Consider the following 22,875-nt stretch of genomic DNA (forward strand, 5'->3'; position numbering starts at 1 on the left):
TAAAGGAAGTTTGTATGTGGTTACCGAATGTTGTTCGGAGTCCCGGATGAGATCCCGGACGTCACGAGGATTCCGGAATGGTCCGGAGGTAAAGATTTATATATGGGAAGTCCTGTTTTGGTCACCGGAAAAGTTTCGGGTTTTATCGGTAACGTACCGGGACCACCGGGAGGGTCCCGGGGGTCCACCAAGTGGGGCCACCGGCCCCGGAGGCTTGTATGGGCCTAGAGTGGAAAGGGACCACCCTAGAGTGGGCTGGTGCACCTCCCACCCTTGCCCAAGGCGCAGCTAGGAGGGGAGAGGGGAAACCCTAGGCGCAGATGGGCCTATAGGCCCACCCTAGGGCGCGCCCCCTCTCTCCCCCTCTTGGCCGCCCCCTCCAAGTCCCATCTAGGGCTGGCCGCACCCCTTGGGGTGGGAAACCCTAAAGGGGGCGCAGCCCCCCTTCCCCCTATATATACTTGAGGCATTGGAGCAGCCCAACACATGAGAACTTCTCCTCTTGGTGCAGCCCTACCTCTCTCCCTTCTCCTCATATCTCGCGGTGCTTGGCGAAGCCCTGCAGGACTACCACGCTCCTCCATCACCACCACGCCGTTGTGCTGCTGTTGGATGGAGTCTTCCTCAACCTCTCCCTCTCTCCTTGCCGGATCAAGGCGTGGGAGACGTCACCGGGCTGTACGTGTGTTGAACGCGGAGGTGCCGTCCGTTCGGCACTAGGATCTCCGGTGATTTGAATCACGACGAGTACGACTCCTTCAACCCCGTTCTCTTGAACGCTTCCGCTTAGCGATCTACAAGGGTATGTAGATGCACTCTCCTTCCCTCGTTGCTAGTTTCTCCATAGATAGATCTTGGTGACACGTAGGAAAATTTTGAATTTCTGCTACGTTCCCCAACAATGGCATCATGAGCTAGGTCTATTGCGTAGATTCTTTGCACGAGTAGAACACAAAGTAGTTGTGGGCGTTGATTTTGTTCAATATGCTTACCGTTACTAGTCCAATCTTGTTTCGACGGTATTGTGGGATGAAGCGGCCCGGACCGACCTTACACGTACTCTTACGTGAGACAGGTTCCACCGACTGACATGCACTTGGTGCATAAGGTGGCTAGCGGGTGCCAGTCTCTCCCACTTTAGTCGGAACGGATTCGATGAAAAGGGTCCTTATGAAGGGTAAATAGCAATTGGCATATCACGTTGTGGTTTTGCGTAGGTAAGAAACGTTCTTGCTAGAAACCCATAGCAGCCACGTAAAACATGCAACAACAATTAGAGGACGTCTAACTTGTTTTTGCAGGGTATGCTTTGTGATGTGATATGGCCAAGAAGAATGTGATGAATGATATTGTGATGTATGATGATCATGTTCTTGTAATAGGATTCACGACTTGCATGTCGATGAGTATGACAACCGGCAGGAGCCATAGGAGTTGTCTTTATTTTTGTATGACCTGCGTGTCATTGAAGAACGCCATGTAACTTACTTTACTTTATTGCTAAACGCGTTAGCCATAGAAGTAGAAGTAGTCGTTGGCGTGACAACTTCATGAAGACACGATGATGGAGATCATGATGATGGAGATCATGGTGTCAAGCCGGTGACAAGATGATCATGGAGCCCCGAAGATGCAGATCAATGGAGCTATATGATATTGGCCATATCATGTCACAACTATATAATTGCATGTGATGTTTATTATGATTATGCATCTTGTTTACTTAGGACGACGGTAGTAAATAAGATGATCCCTTACAAAATTTCAAGAAGTGTTCTCCCCTAACTGTGCACCGTTGCTACAGTTCGTCGCTTCTAAGCACCACGTGATGATCGGGTGTGATGGATTCTTACGTTCACATACAACGGGTGTAAGACAGTTTTACACAGCGAAAACACTTAGGGTTAACTTGACGAGCCTAGCATGTGCAGACATGGCCTCGGAACACGGAGACCGAAAGGTCGAGCATGAGTCGTATGGTAGATACGATCAACATGAAGATGTTCACCGATGATGACTAGTCCGTCTCACGTGATGATCGGACACGGCCTAGTTGACTCGGATCATGTAATCACTTAGATGACCAGAGGGATGTCTATCTAAGTGGGAGTTCATAAGATGAACTTAATTATCCTGAACATAGTCAAAAGACCTTTTGCAAATTATGTCGTAAGCTCGCGCTTTAGTTCCACTGTTTAGATATGTTCCTAGAGAAAATATAGTTGAAAGTTGACAGTAGCGATTTTGCGGACAGTAGAAAGCTTATGTCCTTAATGCACCGCTCAGTGTGCTGAACCCCAAACGTCGTTTGTGGATGTTGCGAACATCGGACATACATGTTTTGATAACTACGTGATAGTTTAGTTAAATGGCTTAAGTAGAGGCACCAAAGATGTTTTTCGAAACATCGCGGAACATATGAGATGTTTCGAGGGCTGAAATTAGGATTTCAGGCTTGTGCCCACGTCAAGAGGTATAAGACCTCCGACGATTTTCTTAGCCTGCAAACTCAGGGAGAAAAGCTCAATCGTTGAGCTTGTGCTCAGATTGTCTGAGTGCACCAATCACTTGAATCGATGGGAGCTGATCTTCCATATAAGATGGTGATGTTTCTCCAAAGTCATTACCACCAAGCTACTAGAGCTTTGTGATGAACTATAACAAATCAGGGATAAATATGATGATCCTTGAGATATTCGTGATGTTTGACACCGCGAAAGTAGAAATCAAGAAGGAGCATCAATTGTTGATGGTTGGTGAAACCACAAGTTTCAAGAAGGGCAAGGGCAAGAAGGGATACTTCATGAAACGGCAAATCAGCTGCTGCACCAGTGAAGAAACCCGAGGTTGAACCCAAACCCGAGACTAAGTGCTTCTGTGATAAGGGGAATGGTCACTAGAGCGGAATTACCCTAGATACTTGGTAGATAAGAAGGCTGGCAAGGTCGATAGAAGTATATTGGATATACATTATGTTAATGTGTACTTTACTAGTACTCCTAGTAGCACCAGGGTATTAGATACCGGTTCGGTTGCTAAGTGTTAGTAACTCGAAATAAAAGAGCTACGGAATAAACGGAGACTAGCTAAAGGTGAGCTGACGATATGTGTTGGAAGTGTTTCCAAGTTTGATGTGATCAAACATCGCACGCTCCCTCTACCATCAAGATTAGTATTAAACCTGAATGATTATCATTTGGTGTTTGCGTTGAGCATAGACATGATTGGATTATGTCTATTGCAATACGGTTATTCATTTAAGGAGAATAATGGTTACTCTATTTATTTGAATAATACCTTCAATGGTCTTGCACCTAAAGGAATGGTTTATTGAATCTCGATCGTAGTGATACACATTTTCATGCCAAAAGATATAAGATAGTAATGATAGTACCACTTGCTTGTGGCACTGCCATGTAAGTCATATTGGTATAAAACGCATGAAGAAGCTCCATGTTGATGGATCTTTGGACTCACTCGTTTTTGAAAAGCTTGAGACATGCGAACCATGTCTATTGGTGTATACGCATGAAGAAACTCCATGCAGATGGATCGTTTGGACTCACTTGATTTTGAATCACTTGAGATATGCAAATCATACCACATGGGCAAGATGACTGAAAAGCCTCGTTTTCAGTAAGATGGAACAAGATAGCAACTTGTTGGAAGTGACACATTTTGATGTGTGCAGTCCAATGAGTGCTGAGGCATGCAGTGAATATCGTTATGTTCTTACTTCACAGATGATTCGAGTAGATGTTGAGAATATTTACTTGATGAAACACAAGTCTGAATTATTGAATGGTTCAAGTAATTTCAGAGTGAAGTAGAAGATCATTGTGACAAGAGGATAAAATGTCTATGATATGATCATAGAGATGAATATCTGAGTTACGAGTTTTGGCACACAATTAAGCAATTGTGGAAATTGTTTCGCAATTAATACCGCCTGGAACACCATAGTGTGATGGTGTGTCCGAACAACATAGTTGCACCCTATTGGATATGGTGCGTACCATGATGTCTCTTATCGAATTACCACTATTGTTCATGGGTTAGGCATTAGAGACAACCACATTCACTTTAAATAGGGCACCACGAAATTCCGTTGAGATGACACCGTATGAATTATGGTTTAGAGAAATCTAAGTTGTCGTTTCTTAAAGGTTTGGGGCTGCGATGCTTATGTGAAAAAGGATTCAGGATTGATAAGCTCGAACCCAAAGCGGATAAAATGCATCTTCATAGGACACCCAAAACAGTTGGGTATACCTCCTAATTCAGATCCGAAAGCAATATGGATTGTTTCTTGAATCGGGTCCTTTCTCGAGGAAAGGTTTCTCTCGAAAGAGTTGAGTGGGAGGATGGTGGAGACTTGATGAGGTTATTGAACCGTCACTTCAACTAGTGTGTAGCAGGGCATAGGAAGTTGTTCCTGTAGCACCTACACCAATTGAAGTAGAAGCTTATGATAGTGATCATGAAGTTTCGGATCAAGTCACTACCGTACCTCGTAGGGTGACAAGGATGCGTACTGCTTCAGAGTGGTACAGTAATCCTGTCTTGAAGGTCATGTTGCTAGACAACAATGAACCTACGAGCTATGGAGAAGCGATGGTGGGCCCAAATTCCGACAAATGGTTAGAAGCCATGAAATCCGAGATAGGATCCATGTATCAGAACAAAGCATGGACTTTGGTGGACTTGCCCGATGATCGGCAAGCCATTGGGATAAATGGATCTTTAAGAAGAAGACGGACGTGGATGGTAATGTCACCATCTATGAAGCTCGACTTGTGGCGAAGAGTTTTTCACAAGTTCAAAGAGTTGACTACGATGAGATTTTCTCATCCGTAGCGATGCTTAAGTCCGTCGGAATCATGTTAGCATTAGCTGCATTTATGAAATCTGGCAGACGGATGTCAAAACGAGTTTCCTTACCAGTTTTCATAAGGAAAGGTTGTATGTGATACAATCAGAAAGGTTTTGTCGATTCTAAGGATGCTAAAAGGTATGCTAACTCCAGCGATCCTTCTAAGGACTGGAGTAAGCATCTCGGAGTTGGAATGTACACTTTGATGAGATGATCAAAGATTTTGGGTTTGTACAAAGTTTATGAGAAACTTGTATTTCCAAAGAAGTGAGTGGGAGCACTATAGAATTTCTGATGAGTATATGTTGTTGACATATTGATGATCAGAAATGATGTAGATTTCTAGAAAGCATATAGGGTTATTTGAAAGGTGTTTTTCAATAGAAAACCTGGATTAAGCTACTTAAACATTGAGCATCAAGACCTATGAGGATAGATCAAAAACGCTTAATGGTACTTTCAAATGAGCATATACCTTGACATGATCTTGAAGGTGTTCAAGATGGATCAGTCAAAGAAGGAGTTCTTGCCTGAGTTGTAAGGTACGAAGTTAAGACTTAAAGCTCGACCACGGCAGAAAAGAGAGAAAGGACGAAGGTCGTCCCCTATGCTTTAGACGTAGGCTCTACAGTATGCTATGCTAAGTACCACACCTGATGTGTGCCTTGCCACATGTCTGGCAAGAGAATACAAAGGTGATCAAGGAGTGGATCATCAGATAGCGGTCAAAGTTATCCTTAGAGGAATAAGGATATGTTTCTCGATTATGGAGGTGATAAAGAGTTCGGCGTAAAGGGTTACGTCAATGCAAGCTTTAACACCTATCCGAATGACTCTGAGTAACAAACCGGATACGTATAGTGGAACAACCATTTGGAATAGCTCCAAGTGGAGCGTGGAAGCAGCATTTACAATATGACATAGAGAATTGCGAAGTACATACGGATCTGAATGTTACAGATCCGTTGACTAAAACCTCTCTCACAAGCAGAACATGATCAAACCCCAGAACTCATTGAGTCTTAATCACATGATGATGTGAACTAGTTTAATGACACTAGTGAACTCTTTGGATGTTGGTCACATGGTGATGTGACCTGTCAGTGTTAATCACATGGTGATGTGAACTAGATTATTGACTCTAGTGCAAGTGGGAGACTGTTGGAAATATGCCCTAGAGGCAATGATAAAAGTGTTATTATTATATTTCTTTGTTCATGATAATAGTCTTTTATTCATGCTATAACTGTATTATCCGGAAATCGTAATACACGTGTGAATACATAGACCACAATATGTCCCTAGTGAGCCTCTAGTTGACTAGCTCGTTGTGATCAACAGATAGTCATGGTTTCCTGGCTATGGACATTGGATGTCGTTGATAACGGGATCACATCATTAGGAGAATGATGTGATGGACAAGACCCAATCCTAAGCCTAGCACAAAGATCGTGTAGTTCGTATGCTAAAGCTTTTCTAATGTCAAGTATCTTTTCCTTAGACCATGAGATTGTGCAACTCCCGGATACCGTAGGAATGCTTTGGGTGTACCAAACGTCACAACGTAACTGGGTGGCTATAAAGGTGCATTACAGGTATCTCCGAAAGTGTCTATTGGGTTGGCACGAATCGAGACTGGGATTTGTCACTCCGTGTAAACAGAGAGGTATCTCTGGGCCCACTCGGTAGGACATCATCATAATGTGCACAATGTGACCAAGGGGTTGATCACGGGATGATGTGTTACGGAACGAGTAAAGAGACTTGCCGGTAACGAGATTGAACAAGGTAAAATACCGCTAGACAAAGGGAATTGTATACGGGATCGATTGAGTCCTTGACATCGTGGTTCATCCGATGAGATCATTGTGGAACATGTGGGAGCCAACATGGGTATCCAGATCCCGCTGTTGGTTATTGACCGGAGAACATCTCGGTCATGTCTACATGTCTCCCGAACCCGTAGGGTCTACACACTTAAGGTTCGATGACGCTAGGGTTATAAAGGAAGTTTGTATGTGGTTACCGAATGTTGTTCGGAGTCCCGGATGAGATCCCGGACGTCGCGAGGAGTTCCGAAATGGTCCGGAGGTAAAGATTTATATATGGGAAGTCCTGTTTTGGTCACCGGAAAAGTTTCGGGTTTTATCGGTAACGTACCGGGACCACCGGGAGGGTCCCGGGGGTCCACCAAGTGGGGCCACCGGCCCCGGAGGCTTGTATGGGCCTAGAGTGGAAAGGGACCAGCCCCAGAGTGGGCTGGTGCGCCTCCCACCCTTGCCCAAGGCGCAGCTAGGAGGGGAGAGGGGAAACCCTAGGCGCAGATGGGCCTATAGGCCCACCCTAGGGCGCGCCCCCTCTCTCCCCCTCTTGGCCGCCCCCTCCAAGTCCCATCTAGGGCTGGCCGCACCCCTTGGGGTGGGAAACCCTAAAGGGGGCGCAGCCCCCCTTCCCCCTATATATACTTGAGGCATTGGAGCAGCCCAACACATGAGAACTTCTCCTCTTGGTGCAGCCCTACCTCTCTTCCTTCTCCTCATATCTCGCGGTGCTTGGCGAAGCCCTGCAGGACTACCACGCTCCTCCATCACCACCACGCTGTTGTGCTGCTGTTGGATGGAGTCTTCCTCAACCTCTCCCTCTCTCCTTGCTGGATCAAGGCGTGGGAGACGTCACCGGGCTGTACGTGTGTTGAACGCGGAGGTGTCGTCCGTTCGGCACTAGGATCTCCGGTGATTTGAATCACGACGAGTACGACTCCTTCAACCCCGTTCTCTTGAACGCTTCCGCTTAGCGATCTACAAGGGTATGTAGATGCACTCTCCTTCCCTCGTTGCTGGTTTCTCCATAGATAGATCTTGGTGACACGTAGGAAAATTTTGAATTTCTGCTACGTTCTCCAACAGTTGGCCCGTTTAGCACGGTGGGCTGCATAATTTTAGCCTGTTATTTGACGCACTGAGCGTTTTTTAGCCTATTTTTACATGTTGGGCCATATATATATGTATAAAAAAATAAAAAAACGTAATCGGGTCGTGCCGTGCCAGCCCGCGTGCCCAGCCTCCAGGCCCAGGCACGGCCCAGGGCATGCCGCGTGCCTGGCCCGGCCCGTTTAGCCCGTGTCGTGCCTGGCCCAAGGCGGGCCGTGCCGGCGTGCTCACGGGCCGGCCCGAAAAAACCGGCCCATTTGGCTAGCTATAGGGCGGACACGCTAGGTACGATACGACTGTTCAAGCGGCAGTTGCGGATCGAGGAGGGGAACGTGCGTGCATGGGTCGCCGCTATTTTCTTTTCTCGTTTTTCTCGTATCGGCTCCTATGTTTATGCTGGAATTTTCTTTCTGTATGAATCGCGCACGATGCGGTGGAAGTTGCGAGCGCACGAGGCGGGAGTAGCGGTCGCGGAGGTGAGGAAATAGGGAGGTCGAACCATCACGACGTTCGATTCTCCTTTAATAGTAGAGAATATATTCAATCTAAAAAAATAATTATACTTCTTCCTAAACTTTTAAGAAAATCCATGTGTATTGCACATACGTTTATTAACCACTATAACAACATCTTTGCATTAAGCCACCAACATTTCCTTAGCACTAGGTGGACAGTTTCTTATTTAGATATATCATGTACATTCTTCAAATACATATTTATAACACGTTACCAACACTTTTTCCAAAAGGTTTTAAATAATTTAATTGTATTGTAAAAAAAATCCACCTAATTTACTTGATTTACATTCATCAATTCCTACACGTACATTTCTTAACTACCAAGCCAACATTTTCCCCTTGAACAAGCAGCATTTGCTTACCACTAGTTTGTACTTGTCTTGTCTTGTCCTAAAGGTTTTGTTGAAATTTTTTCCAAAGAAATTTTAACTAAAATTTCAACACTTTTTCCCAAGGCAAATACATTTAGCAGTTGTATATTTCCCAACCATTTGTAATCTTCATGTAACTTACACATACATTTCTCTAAATCAACATCATTCCTTTGAGCATTCAATGTTTTCTCACTATTAGGTTAACATTTTCTTTATTAATTCATATTAAAACATTTTTAAATACATTTTTTAACCCATTTCCAACACTTCCCCAAAAGGCTTTTTAAAAATATATTTTTAAATGTGCATTCCTTGTCTTTTTAATGGCTTTTATTAACATTTTTAAATACATTTTTAATTTTTTTCCCAACGCAAAATGCATTTAAAAATTGTGTTGTTTCCCCATTTTCTTAATTCCATGTATCATGCATATATATCTCTTAACCACTATAACAACATCTTCCTTTAAGCAAGCAACATTTACTTTGCACTAGGTGAACATTTTCTTATTTAGATATATCATGATCATTTTTCAAATACATTTTATAACACATTTTTCCTTTGAGCAAGCAACATTTCCTTACCACTAGTTCGTACATTTCTTATCTTGTTCTAAAGGTTTTTTTTTTACATATTTTTTCCAAAGACACTTGTAACTAAAATTTCAACACTTTTTCACAAAGGCAAATACATTTAACAGTTGAATGTTTATCCCGCCCCCTTTCATTTTTCATGTATCCTACAAATACATTTCTTAACTATCCAATCAACACCTTTCCTTTGAGCATTCAACATTTTCATACCCCTAAGTATAAAGTTTATTATTCGAGCAATCGACATTATTTAGAAAAACAAAATCAACACTTCGAGCAGAAGGCAAACACAATTAATGCATTTTCAACACTTTCGCATGTACACACCTTTTTCTTACACAATATAGTACACAACAAACATTTCTTATGTACATAATGAACATTTTTCTTTTATTGTATCAACATTTATATAACATCATATTATACTTTTTTTAGATATCTGTGAATTGCAAGACTAGGTTAGCTATATAAATATATTATTACTTTTCCTGATAATTGCAAAGCTAGGGTAATAACTAAAGAACATTTATTAAACACAACTTGAACTCAATTATTTTTTTCTTAGGACTGAACTCAATTATCTAACACCATGGTTTTCTCATAATTGGTAAAACCATTATCTGAATGTCTCATAGTAAAGCTATTTTTGGTTGTCATGTACAATGTTGACCATTCAAATATCTATTGTGCATGATGTTGTAACAATGTGGGCACTATTCTGTTCTTTCTCGCAATTTTACGAAGCTTTCTTGTTCTTCTTCTTAATCCCAGATGTGTTACTGTTCTTTGCCGCAGGTCATGTGCTCTTCTTTGCACCAGCTCATATACTCTTCTTTGTCACAGCTGTTGTGATCCCAGTTGTAGTATTCACAACCCTAGATCATGTACTCTTCTTTGCACCAGCTCCACTACAACTGCTATTTCAAGCTGGGAACCCCAAAAGCAGGATCATCATGAACTGATCAAAAACAAAGGCAACAAAGCCCTGAGAAAGTGCTACTTCCATGCTAACTTCCTTCACTAAACATTTTTAATAAATTATCAAATAAGCTCACAAAGTTCTAATGTTCCTCATTTTAGTCTGTTATTCTACTGAACTGTACTGAATTTTTCCATTCACCTCAGCGATTTCTGTAGACTCATTAGTTGTTCCAATCTCTGAACTTGCAATACCTGTTTTCACCTCTTTGTTCTTATTCTTTTTTCTCTTTTGTAAAGCGGACTTCAAACCTACTGCCCTTTCTTACTAACATGATTATTTATTGCTGGATCTTGGAAGGTAACTGGTGAGTTTGGTTCATCAACCTTATATTTCTTCTTGCACCTTGCCATGTACTCCCTCTGTTCCTAATTATAAGTCTTTGTAGCGATTCTACTACGAACCACATACGGATGTATATAGATGCATTTTAGAGTATAGATTCACTCATCTTGCCCCGTATGTGGTCCACAGTGAAATGTCTTCAAAGACTTATATTTAAGAACGGAGGGAGTAGTAAGTATCATGCAACAACTCAATTGTATGCATGCAACGCCTGCTTTCCTTGGCATCGTTGAATATGTCTGAACAAGCCTTTTATGTTTTTGACATCATCAAACTGTAACAAAATGCCACTTTCACACTATTTTCTCCTTCTAGCATGCTGCATTCTTTTCTCTTTGAGTTCTCATGAGCAGTCCACTCCTTTTCCCTGTACTGGAGGTCTGGATGGTTCACCTATCAACATTAAACTCCTTCGGGGTCAACCAACGGAACTGATAGCCACGTATTGAGAAAATTGGTGACTAGCCACCGTTGACCTAAGCCTCTGGAAATTTGCTCTGTAAGATTACTACTTAAAATACGTAGAAGGACTAATTATGATATTTGGTGAATCATTGTTACGAAATGGAATGAAGGAGGGAGGAAAAAAGACTTCCGCTCGCGTCGCCCCCCCCCCCCCCCCCCGCTCGGGCGACTCGGGCTCCCCAACCCTAGCCGCCGCCGGGGCCTAGCCCATCCTCCTCCCCTCCTCCCGCCGCCGCCGGAGGACGCCGGCGGCTTGCGGCCGAAGGCCGACGGCGGTGGCGGGGGCTCTTCCTCCCTCCCATGTTTCAGGGATGGCGGGACCCCAACATGCGTGCAGGTGCGGCCGATCTAGAAGCGACGGTGTTGGCTTGGACGGCGGCGGCAGTCGGCCCTGCCTCAGGCCATGGGCGGCTGCTCCGGCTGGCCTGGATCAGGTGGCGGCGTGATGCGGTCTTCGGCGACATGTCATCTGGCTTTAGATCGGCGGCGGCATCGAGGGCCTGGTGGACTGTTTGGCGGCACCCATAGCAGATCTGTTCTGGCCGGTGTAGCCAGTGGTGGTGGTCATCTTCTTCGTTGGCGGTGGCCGACTAGAAGTTGGGTGATCGGATCTCGAGATCCATCATCTAGTCCCGGCTGTGAGTTGGGGAGACATGGTTGCCGGTGAAAACCGAGCCGACGGCAGGCAATGGCGGCGTTCTACACTGTTACCTTGATGAAGGCATCATCGTGTAACTGTTGTCGACCCACTCGTGCTGCTCCGGGGGAAACCCTAGGATCTGGTGTTCCAGATCGGAAGATGGCGGCACTGCGGTGTCGTTTCTCTCTTGGGAGCATCGTTTGTGGAGCAGCGCTGGAAGTCAGAGGCAGGAGATGGAGCGGCTTCGTCACAGAGCTTCGGTGGAGATGTCAAGTCATGCCTGACCGGCAAGTGCTACGTTTGGTCATGCCTGGTCGGCGGGTGCTACGCACGACAGATCCTCCAAGGACTTCAAGCTGTGTCGGCTGGTGATACTTGGCGGCATGGCGCTGAGGTGTATCAGTGGCGACCGCGATGTGTTCAGCTGTTTGCGCGCAGGGAGGAGGTGCCGTTGGGCGCCGTGGTGGCGTCGACGATAGCTGGACCGAGCAAGGTTGATGCATCGGTACAGTTCTGAAGATGGAGCGGTGGCAGTTGGCGGCGGCGGCCTCTAAGAGCACGCCGGACCAGTGTGTGCCCCAGACCCGGCAAGTGGCTAGGTTGGGGTCTCATGTCTTAGATGTTAGGCTTGGCTGCGATGTCTGTTTGGTATTAGGCTCAGGCTATCTGCGCCCCTTCATCAACTGGATAGGTGTAGCGACAGTTTGTTGCTTAGAGGCGGTTTTAGTCTTATTGTTGTATTGATTTTGTAAGGTCTTGTGAGAATAATTAATAAAGTGGTCGTATGCATAGTCCAGATGCAGAGGCCGGGGGTCATCCTCCTTTTCTAAAAAAACGAAATGGAATGAAAAAGAGTAACTATTTAACTGTAATCTGAGCTCCCCCGCAAAAAAAAAACCTGTAATCTGAGCTGACTAATTGTGTACTCTCTGGAACGACAACTTACTTTATCATCGTGTGGAGAAGATCTGAGAATAAATGGCATTTGTGAAAGAGGTGCTCAACATATTTGGAGAAGCGTCAGGTGTGAGGGTGAACTTTGAGAAATCTTCAGCGATCTTGATCCGAGGGGAAGGGGTGGATGAGGAACAGTTGCGGGACACTTTGCCTTGGCAAATCGAGAAGTTCCCGTGCAAATACTTGGGGCTGCAATTGAGCATTAAAGGTTTAAATAGATCGGACTGGCAACCCATCATTGATGCAGCTCTTCGAATCCTGCCTGGTTGGCAAAGGGGTATGGTGACTAGGCCGGGCAGACTTATTCTGGTCAATCAGGTCATGCGAGCGCGACCAACGCATGTGTTGTGGCATGGGACAGGGTGTGCAAACCGAAGAACTTTGGAGGGTTGGGAGTGATTGATTTGCACAAACATGGCATTGCGCTGAGATTGAGATGGGAATGGTTGAAGAGAACAGATCCGTCGCGGCCATGGCAGAGGCTGTGCAACATGGTCGACAAGCAGGCCCAGGAGGCATTCACGAGCTTGGTCAGCTGGCAGATCGGCGATGGATCGCAGACGCTTTTTGGAAAGATAGATGGCTTCATGGTTACACGGTAAAGAAGATTGCGCCGTTACTGGCGGGGAAAGTCAGGACACAGGTGGCCAACAGGAGGTTGGTGAGAGAGGGGCTCTTTATGCACGAGTGGACAAATGACATTGGGGGAGAGCTGGACACGGAAAACCTGGCACAATTCGTTAGGTTATGGGAGGCTTTGCTGGAGGTTCAGTTGGCACAGGAGGTGGAGGATAGACCAATCTGGGCTTGGAACACCTCTGGAACTTACACGGCGGCATCGGCTTATAAGATGATGTGCGAAGGGGGGATCAGGTTCCAGTCGGCTGCCGCAATATGGAAGTGCTGGGCGTCGGCTAGGATGCAAAATATTCATGTGGCTCGCCATTCTGCATAGGCTCTGGACGTCTGACCGTCGCGTGCGGCATGGGTTGCAAGACGAGATATCACATTGCCATCTTTGCGACCAAGAAGAGGACATAATTGAGCACATCCTGATGCAATGCGTGTTCGCTAGGCAGGTTTGGCATCTTTGCTTCATGGAGACGGAGACCAATTTGTCGCTCATGCCCACGGGACAGGAACCGCTCCAGGAATGGTGGAATTCGGCTAGGAAGCAGGTCACAAAAGCGCAGCGCAAGGACTTTGATGCTATGGTGATGCTCGTGTGTTGGTGCATTTGGAAGCAAAGGAATGGGAGAGTGTTTGGAAGGAATGATATTTGTAATGAGCGAGGTACTTTTGAGGTCATCATGAGAGAGCGACACCTTTGGGCGATCGCTAGAAGGGGTGGAGTCCAACTGAATCGCGAGTAGTCAGCTAGGCGGTGTGGAGTAGGGGTGGGTAGGCTCGCCGTATGTGAGGCCTGCGATTGTAAATAAACTCTTGTACATATCTCTCTGCCGTCTATAAAGCTAAGGTACACCATTGGCATACTCTCGAAAAAAAAGAATAAATGGCATTAAGACTGGACATATCATTCCTCGCAAAAAAAAAAAGACTGGGCATATCATTAATATCATAGTTTGCCCGCCTGGACAAACCATTTTTAGGCACGCCACATGCCCATGCAGCTCAAGTTACCATCACCTTGACACGTCGCGAAAATAACCAAATTAGCTTGCGAATGAGGATTCAAATTTCACAACTGAAGAACCAGAGAGGGCATAAAGAGCTGCCGTGATAATTGACTCGGCACATCTATGCAAATCAATCAGAACACAAAATGGCACAATCTAGAGCATCAAAATCTTCAGCCACCTGGAACAAATATTCCAAGTACGGGATTGCTAAATCAAAAGATGAACTAGCTCACATGTCACTAATTCTCCCCAGTCTTCAGCATCAAGCCACATTCCTATAGCAGCAATTATGCAATGTAACACCATTCTCAGCAGACCAAATCTAGATAATGGAATCACATTTAACACAAGTACAATAGGTGCTCTGTAATTGCCAACAGAAGAAATATTGTTTACCACATAATGGTAGCCATTTGCATCATCGAAAAGGGTAGCACTAACTTCAACACTTAAGCTAGCTGTGTTTCCAGAAACAATGGTCGGGGTGGATCATCAAAAAGCTGAAAACAGAGCATGTCCATACTGCGACAACAGAGCATAACAACTTGCAGAGGTAGAGGCCATGAATAAACATGCACCTTTGACTTCAGTACTCCCCGAAAGGGTCGCGAAGAGAAAAGTCGGATGCTCTCTTGAAGTTCCCAATGCTACCTCCATTAGTATTAACCATGATTGAGGAGTCCCTGGCCCGTTTCATGGACATCAGAGGCTTCACTTTGGAACGAATATCCCCCATTGTGGTGAAACTTCCATTGGCCAACACTAACACCACCTCCTTCAGCACCAATGCGCCCTCAAAGAAGAATTTGAGGAAAGCAATCTCACTTCGATCCCCTCGGAAATCATGGAAAACCAGCCGCTTGATGCACGAGCGGATGCATTCTATGGTGCCGGACTCATTCCAGAACTTCAGGTTCTTGCCAGAGGGTTGACCACTTTCTTCAGACTGAAAAAATAATTAAGTTAGTGCACATGAAGTTTATCAGATGTTGATGGATCATGCAGCAACAGCAGCAATTCACAATATGATGCTAGTACATGATGGTGCAAATGAATGCCAGAAGAAGCATCAGGGGCTTCACCTTGATGTGGAGCGTCTCAACGTTGGGAAAGCATCTGAGGACAGTCGGAATCATCTTGACATCATTGCGGCCTCCACAACGCACTTCCAAAGCAAGGATCCTCACACTTGGTACCTTGGTGCTTCGGCTCACCTTCGTCCCAGCCTGCAATTGCAATTTCAGTGCAGCCAATCAAGAGAAGAAAGATCAAACATATGCATTGATCATTTAGGTATGATGTACAATAAAACAAATCGAAAAGATGAGGCACCTTGATGACGGTGTTGCCGAACTCTAGGACATGACTTCCTGGATCCATGTACCCCAACGAGTGCAGCTTGGGGGCATGACCGATCTTCACCTTGGTGCAAACCCCGCCGCGGGTCCAACAACCTGTTAGAATGAGTCGCTCAAGGCATGGGGCGTCCACCAGAGCGATTTCTTCAAAGAAGGACCCGGTGATCTTCACGCAACGGAGGCTTTGGCTGACAAGGCAGAGGCTAAGCTTGAAAAGATTCCCGTGGACACAGAGCGTCTCCAGCACGGGGCTCCTGTCGAGGATGAAGTCCAAATCCTTGCTCTCCATGAAGACGCAGCAGAGCCCGAGCTCAAGGAGGTTAGGGAAACAGGTAGAGCGCCTGACGCCTGCCGTGTCGGGGAACTTCCAGAGGCCGAGGTAGAGGCGGGTGAGGGTGGTCATGCCCAAGAACGTGGAGGGGATAATGAAGTCGAGCGCCCACGGGCGGTTGACGAGGACGAGATCCTGGATGCCCTTGACGGCGAGGATCTGGAGCCAGCGCGCGAGCAGGCCAGGGAAGTCTTCCATGTGGCTGCTGGTGAGGTGGACGAAGCGGAAGGGCCCCGGGTGCGCGTCTAGGATGCGGGAGACGGCGGAGGTGACGCGACGAGCGTCAGCGCGCGCGGCCGCGGTGCCAGCGGGGAGGATGTGGGAGTCGACGAGGACGAGCGGGGCGGAGCGCCAGACCCCGCGCCAACGCCGGGAGAGCGCGGCGGTGCGCGCGCCGTCCTTCACGGGGAGGCGGGAGACGATGTTGCGGAGGAGCAGGTCGGGGAGGCGGCTGACGCATTCGACGGAGTCGTGGGGGAGGAGACCGAAGAGGCGAGCGTCGACGGAGACGGGCGGGTCCGGGAGGGCGTAGTGGATCCGGGAGAGCACGCGGGCGAAGACGGCCTCCATCTCATCCGGGTCATGGCCGTCGCGCCGGAGCCTCTCGGCCGTCGCCGGATCCATGGGAACGGGCGGCACCCGGGTGTCCATGGCCGTCGCCGGAAGCGCCGCGGTGGGGACGAGGGTTTTGGGCGGCGCGTGCTCTCTGTGGACTGGAGTGGAGTCGAGCAGGAACGGCGGAAGAGAAGGGAAATTGCTCCCGAGCCTTGGGAAAAGGCCCAAATGTCCAGAAACCCTCTCAAACCCCACTAGTCAGTGACTCCGGTGTTTCTATTTCTGAATACAACGTACATAGTGTGTATAACAACTTTTTGAAAAGAGAGAATGATGATATACACATTTACGAAAGTGTTATTCTAATCCCGAGCTAGGGCAAATAGTAAAATAAATAAAAAACTAATTTTCTTCTTCTGAAACATTGACAAGAAAATTTGATAGCTTGCAAAATTTCATCTTGAAATGACATTAGAGGAAAATGTCGCAAAAAAAACCAAAAATTGATGCTCCGAAATTCATTTGAAAATAACAGTTTGGGAGCATTGATATTGTTTTCTTTGCCATATTTTCCGTGAATATCATCCGGTGATGAAATTTTGTAAGCTATCAAAACATTTGACAATGTTTCACACAAAAAAATCAGAATTTTTCGGGGAAAAGTTATGTTACTGTTCGCCCAAGCTCATGATCAGAACAGTCGTGTCCTACACATTCACATATATTTTCTTAGTTATTAATGGTCATAAGCAAAACCTAACATGGATGTGGAACGAAACAATTTACAGAAAAATAAAAAACCGAGGAAGCTTCTATATGACGCTTTTTTTTAGAAAACTCGCCCACTTTATTGATTCATCTCAATGATCCACATAGGCCATGACTGGGCCAGCCCATTTAGTGTGTAGTGTACCGATTGATGCACTGTAGAAGTATGTTCACTCTAGGAACCAGTTTTTTTTAGTCTTTTTATTCCCTTAAAAAAACAAGTATATTTTTATTCAAGCGAACAACTTTTGATTTGTTAAATTCCAAACAATATCTAAAAACATGAAAAACAAATGAAAAGTTTCCAAATATTTTTTGAACACGCCATGGCTCGACAGGGAGCTCGGGCTCCTGGGGCTGTGTGTGGCCGTAGGAGAGAGGGAGGTGGTGGTAGGAGGCGATCGAGTGGCATTGGCGCTCTTGCAGGGACTAGCGGTCGGGGCCGATCAAATTGGGGATAGGGTGGGTGGCTATTAGGGTTTCCAAGGGGTGTTGGGGTTGGGCTAAAAGGCGGACTGGACTCGGTAGGTTTTTTTTTAACCACCAGACTCGGCAGGTTATGTACAGTACCGGTGGCCCTAGGGTTAGCAGAGAGGGAAAGTGTGTAGGCTGCAACTAGGACTATGTTGTGCGGTAGGGCGAAAGTTAACTAAGTGATAGTCAACTGCTGCTGGGCCGGCTCAAACACACAATACACACACTCTCTCGTGGCTTTAATCATTTTATTAAAATAGCCCATATTTAAAAAATTGTTTGGCGGATAAAATGGGCTCCTAATTTGATATAAAAAAACACGTGTAGCCTTGCAATATTTTTGGGCACTCATTTATATTTTACATGGAATGTAATCAATATACATTAACATTTGGGTTTGAACTGCAACTGTAAGTGGTACTAAATTATTCCAAAAATTAGAAAATAATTTTGGGAGGTTCCTATTTTTAGTGGTGGCTATCTATAGGGTTACAACTTTACAAAAACAGGACCAACAGTGGATCCATGTTAGGCTATTGGTTTAGGTTTTTACTGGTCGGACCGCTGGTTCAACTGGTTCAATAGCGACAAAAACGTGAATATTTAAGTTGTTTTTTTAAATGACCTTTGATCAAATGAACCTTCAGAACCAAGCTTTATTCATCGAAATCAACATAATGTGGGGTACAGTTCTGGTTGTAGGGTTGGCCGAACCAAACGTGACGTCTCAGACCTAGAGACAAAGTGAACTTGGCTAAACTACGTACTTCAATATTGACAACACGACCTTCAAAAGTAAAATTACAACTAGAAAATGAAGCTTGAAGCTTATAATGGCTCCATTACTACCACGTTTTGTCATTGTGGATATCACCTATGACCTGCTTAGCATCCGAAGCAACCACAAACTTTATATTGGTTCTAATCCTTTATTAAATCATAAATTGTAGCTAACCCTGTTGGTATTGGGCCTTTGGGTGTGTGGTGGCTCAAGGTTTAAGGTTTGATTTGTGGTTTACATACGATTTTCTTGATATTTTGCTGGTTTTCTGCTAAAAGACCAACACACCTTAAAAAACGGACAAGGCCTCGGTTCCAGTTTTTCCACTTCAGTCCAGTCTGGTCAGTGGTTTCAACAGATTTCACCATGTTAAGGTCTCTCAATTTAAATAGACACAAATCTATGTATTGGGATTTAATCTAACACCATTTCAAGATTAAAGCATGATGCAAAAAAAGGATCAATTCTAATTAGGATACTACCCCGGACTGTTACACCTAGTGGCTATCTCCCGGCGGTATCCTATATACCTAAGAGACTCATTCTCACTATTCTATTTATCTTTACATGCAAGCTATCCACATCATCTCAACATTCAGCTATGCCATCTCAGCACTCATGCCACATCAGCAGCTTTTATGAAACGAATAGCAGCGTTGTTCGCGTAAATGGTTCCGCTTCCAACCCCAACCGTGCAGCCGAATAGCTGAACTCCCTGAAAAAAGGGTTGTGCCTCTCGATCTCCCAGAAACCATTTTTTCGCCACAGCCACGATACGTTCGCAATTCTACTTTTTCTGGGAAGCGGCTTCTCTTTTTCTTTCTTTATTTGAATTGGCTATTTTGGAGCGAGCTATAGTGCCCACGTACTGCGGTGCTATGGCAAGTCAATGCCCCCAATTAAATCTCCCAAAGTCTATCTCTTCTTCTTCCACTCCGTTCCTCTCCTTTATTAAAAAAAAACTCCCGTCCCGTTCCTTTTCTCCACCAAATTAATGTATGAGGCTAGTCATAGTGGGAGTAACTTAGCTAGTAACATAGCGCACTTCAATTTTTTTTTGCTTATGTGGCAAGTATTTAATGTGAGGTGGTAACATAATATGTTACTGTAACATAGCACTTTCCAAGACAAAATGAGTCTACAAATAAATGAAGTCATCTATGATACTACTATCATGTTATTTTGCATTATGAAGGTAGTAACTTAGACTAGTGTCTGACACTAGTCTAAGTTACTCTCCACTATGACCAGACTGAATAACAAATGAGTTAATTCCCCTATAAATTGTAGAGCACCCGTCGCCTGCTGGTACAAGTCTGGAAAAGGCGGAGCCACGCTGGAAGCTTCTTCTACCAGCCGACCGTAAGTGGAAGCTTCTTCTACCAGCCCACCTCCAACCTGGACGTAATCGGCAACTGCCCGCTCCGAGGTTGTCACGTTCTCCATGGTCCAGTCCATCAAGGGCATAACGACAAGGTACCTCACTCTTTGGGGACAAAATTACTGTTATGACCTATAAGGCTAACAAAATCCCGATTTGACCTCGTTTCAAAAGAAATTTTGATTCTGACCTTTTTGGGTGACACCAACATCCCTGGCGTCTGGATTGCGAAGCAGATGCCAGGATCCCTGTCGTCTGGCCCCTAGCCCGCACTGCCCGCCTGCCCGTTGACCTGCTGACGTGGCAAAGGGGCCAGACGCCAAGTGGATAACCCCCACGGGCCGAGCCCACCCACCCATCTCTTTTCCTCCTGGCGGCGCACGAACAGAGGGCTTCCTCTCCTTCGCCCCTCTTCTCCCTCACACCAAATCCTCACCTGATCTACTCCATCCTCCACTCTAGTTCGTGGATCTGGGCCCCCTAAGCATCCTTGAGGTATTCTCCCCCGTCTCCTCCAATTTTTTTGGGTTGAGTCCTCTTCTTTTTGATGCATTATTCAACACTAGGTGATGTTAGATGAGTAGATGGTTTCTTTGTTTTAGGAAATTGTTTGTAGTTGATAGATGATTTGGTATGCAGTAGATGATGTGTAGTTGAACATGTAGGCAAAATCAATTCCGTTTTGTGCATATGTTGTCCATAGGAAAAAAAATTTAACTAAGAGGGGTGATTTTTGTATGTAAAATAGACTTGTTTGATAATTTGGTTTGATAGGATGTGTGTATGTGGTATAACAATATAGTTGAATTTAAATATGATGTCTCTATGTGTAGATAATCTTATTGTTGGCATACTTTATTTGCAAAAGATATGGTGAAATTTGGTACTCTAGATGATATGCATATGTGACACCATATTATTTGACAAATTTATTTGATTGAGATGATGTTGGTATGTTTGAGAAGAATTATGTGTGCATATGAAGAAGAAAAAAATGATGTGGTTATGTTTGAGAAGAATGGTGTGTTCATATGGCATAACTCGGAGAAGAAAATTGTATTGTTTTATATTGTTCATGTATTCATAGATGTTTGTGATTTGTTTTGTAGGATGGCGGATGATGATGGACCTTGGTATGCCGGATTAATCGATGAGTGGGATAAGGAGCATCGTGCTCGTGCCATTGAGAATGGAAAGGTAAGAAGCAACACTTGTCAAATTTCTTTATTTCTCATTTGTGTTCTTGTATTGATCAAAACATCACATTATTTGCAGCTTGTAGTTGCTATGCGCATGAGGGGTCATTCCGCTGATGACTTTACTTACGACCCGCGGTACGAGCCTCATATTCGGAGATTGGGTCTTCTCCCATTCGTGTTGCAGTTTAAGCGACGCGCTCCGCCGGTGAACCACGCGGCGTTGACCGCACTTGTGGATCGTTGGAGGACGGAGACTCACTCGTTCCACCTTCCATGTGGGGAGCTGACGATGACCCTAGAGGACATGGCTATGATAAGCGGCCTTCCTATCAACGAACAAGCTGTTACCGGTCGTGTCAGCGTCGTTAATTGGCGAGAACGGACAGGCATTTTAATTGGCGAGAACAATTGTTAGCACAAGACATAAAGAGAGTACATGCGTAAATACAGTAAATCAATAAATGCTAGGAATTGTATGAACAAATAATATATACCATTATTACTAGATCAACCATCTGGATTAAGCAAATAACCGAAGACCGATCCATTATCAACCATTCCTCTACGACCACCACCACCTCTAGCACTTGTGCTTCCTCTCTGACCACCACCACCTCTAGCACTTGTGCTAGCTCGACCACCACCTCTGACACTTGTGCTTGCTCGACCACCACCTCTAGCACTTGTGCTTGCTCGACCACCACCTGTAGCACTTGTGCCTGCTCGACCACCACCTCTAGCACTTGTGCTAGCTCGACCACCACCTCTAGCACTTGTACTCCCTCTACGACCACCACTACCACCTCTGACACTTGTGCTTGTTCGACCACCAGCACTGTCACCTCTTCCACCTCGTTCACCATCGGTGGCACCTCCACGACTTGTTTTTCTTTTTTTGGTTTTCCTCTTCTTGCATGTCCGCTCATTGTGTCTCCCTTCACCGCACACCCCACAGTTGATAGTGTCAGGAGCCTCCATAAAATGACCGCTACCAAATTGTTTCATGCCAGTGTATCCAGCCAGGTCATCCATATCACCCCTGAACCTCTTAGTTCTCCTTCTACCCTTGGTCTCCACTTTCAGAAGAGGGTCTGGCCTAATATGAGGGCCATGGTACTCAGGCCACTATGATTGGTCCAAGAAAGGGTGAAATCTTGGCGCCCATGTCAACCTAGTAGCTTCCACATGGAACTCTTGCATCCGCACGGTTTTTCCATCACAAACAGGTATGTTTCTCGCCTTCGCCACCGTTATCAAATGCGAGCATGGCCAATGATACTTACTAGGCCTCTCGCACTGGCACCACCGAGTCTTCAGACGCACCTCAAATGCAGCACCACCATATTGAAAACCGTCTCGTGTTGTGTCACCTGGCTCATCAATTTGATAGATCATTTCAATTCTGTCAAATATGATAACTTCTTGGCGTGAAGACTTGCTTGCTTGTAACTGCAACCATTCATCCACCTTCTCCGGATAATCCTTTTTTTCACCTATCCATTTTGCAGTCTCTTCAGAATGCCTCTGAAAGTACTCATTAAGCTTGAAGAAAGTGTACTCCACTATTGCAGTCACCGGCAATGCACGAGCACCCTTCAGAACATTGTTGAAACATTCTACCAGATTGCTCGTCATGTCGCCATATCGCCAACCACCATCATGTTGGGGAACGTAGCAGAAATTCAAAATTTTCCTACGTGTCACCAAGATCTAT

The 22,875-nt window shown here is 45.3% G+C and overlaps 1 protein-coding gene across 1 annotated transcript; it reads right to left on the reverse strand.

Annotated features, from left to right (window-relative positions):
- Positions 1–14,468: 14,468 nt before the first annotated feature.
- On the reverse strand, positions 14,469–16,754 carry LOC123091510 (F-box/LRR-repeat protein 13). The gene is made up of 3 exons (XM_044513043.1): positions 15,647–16,754; positions 15,397–15,540; positions 14,469–15,260 (listed from the first exon to the last, which is right to left on the reverse strand). Exons 1-3 carry the CDS (start codon positions 16,652–16,654, stop codon positions 14,901–14,903), a joined length of 1,512 nt encoding a protein of 503 aa, XP_044368978.1. The 5' UTR covers positions 16,655–16,754; the 3' UTR covers positions 14,469–14,900.
- Between the last annotated feature and the right edge of the window lie 6,121 nt (positions 16,755–22,875).

This window comes from Triticum aestivum, chromosome 4B (assembly GCF_018294505.1).
Source record: "Triticum aestivum cultivar Chinese Spring chromosome 4B, IWGSC CS RefSeq v2.1, whole genome shotgun sequence".
Lineage (NCBI taxonomy): Eukaryota > Viridiplantae > Streptophyta > Magnoliopsida > Poales > Poaceae > Triticum > Triticum aestivum.

Excerpts from the sequence above, each read along its gene's own strand:
- LOC123091510 (XM_044513043.1), bottom strand. The coding sequence starts at position 16,654 with ATGGACACCCGGGTGCCGCCCGTTCCCATGGATCCGGCGACGGCCGAG. Across the intron at positions 15,541-15,646 it reads TCGGCAACACCGTCATCAAG|GCTGGGACGAAGGTGAGCCG; the intron begins GTGCCTCATCTT and ends TTGCAATTGCAG. Across the intron at positions 15,261-15,396 it reads TTGAGACGCTCCACATCAAG|TCTGAAGAAAGTGGTCAACC; the intron begins GTGAAGCCCCTG and ends TTATTTTTTCAG.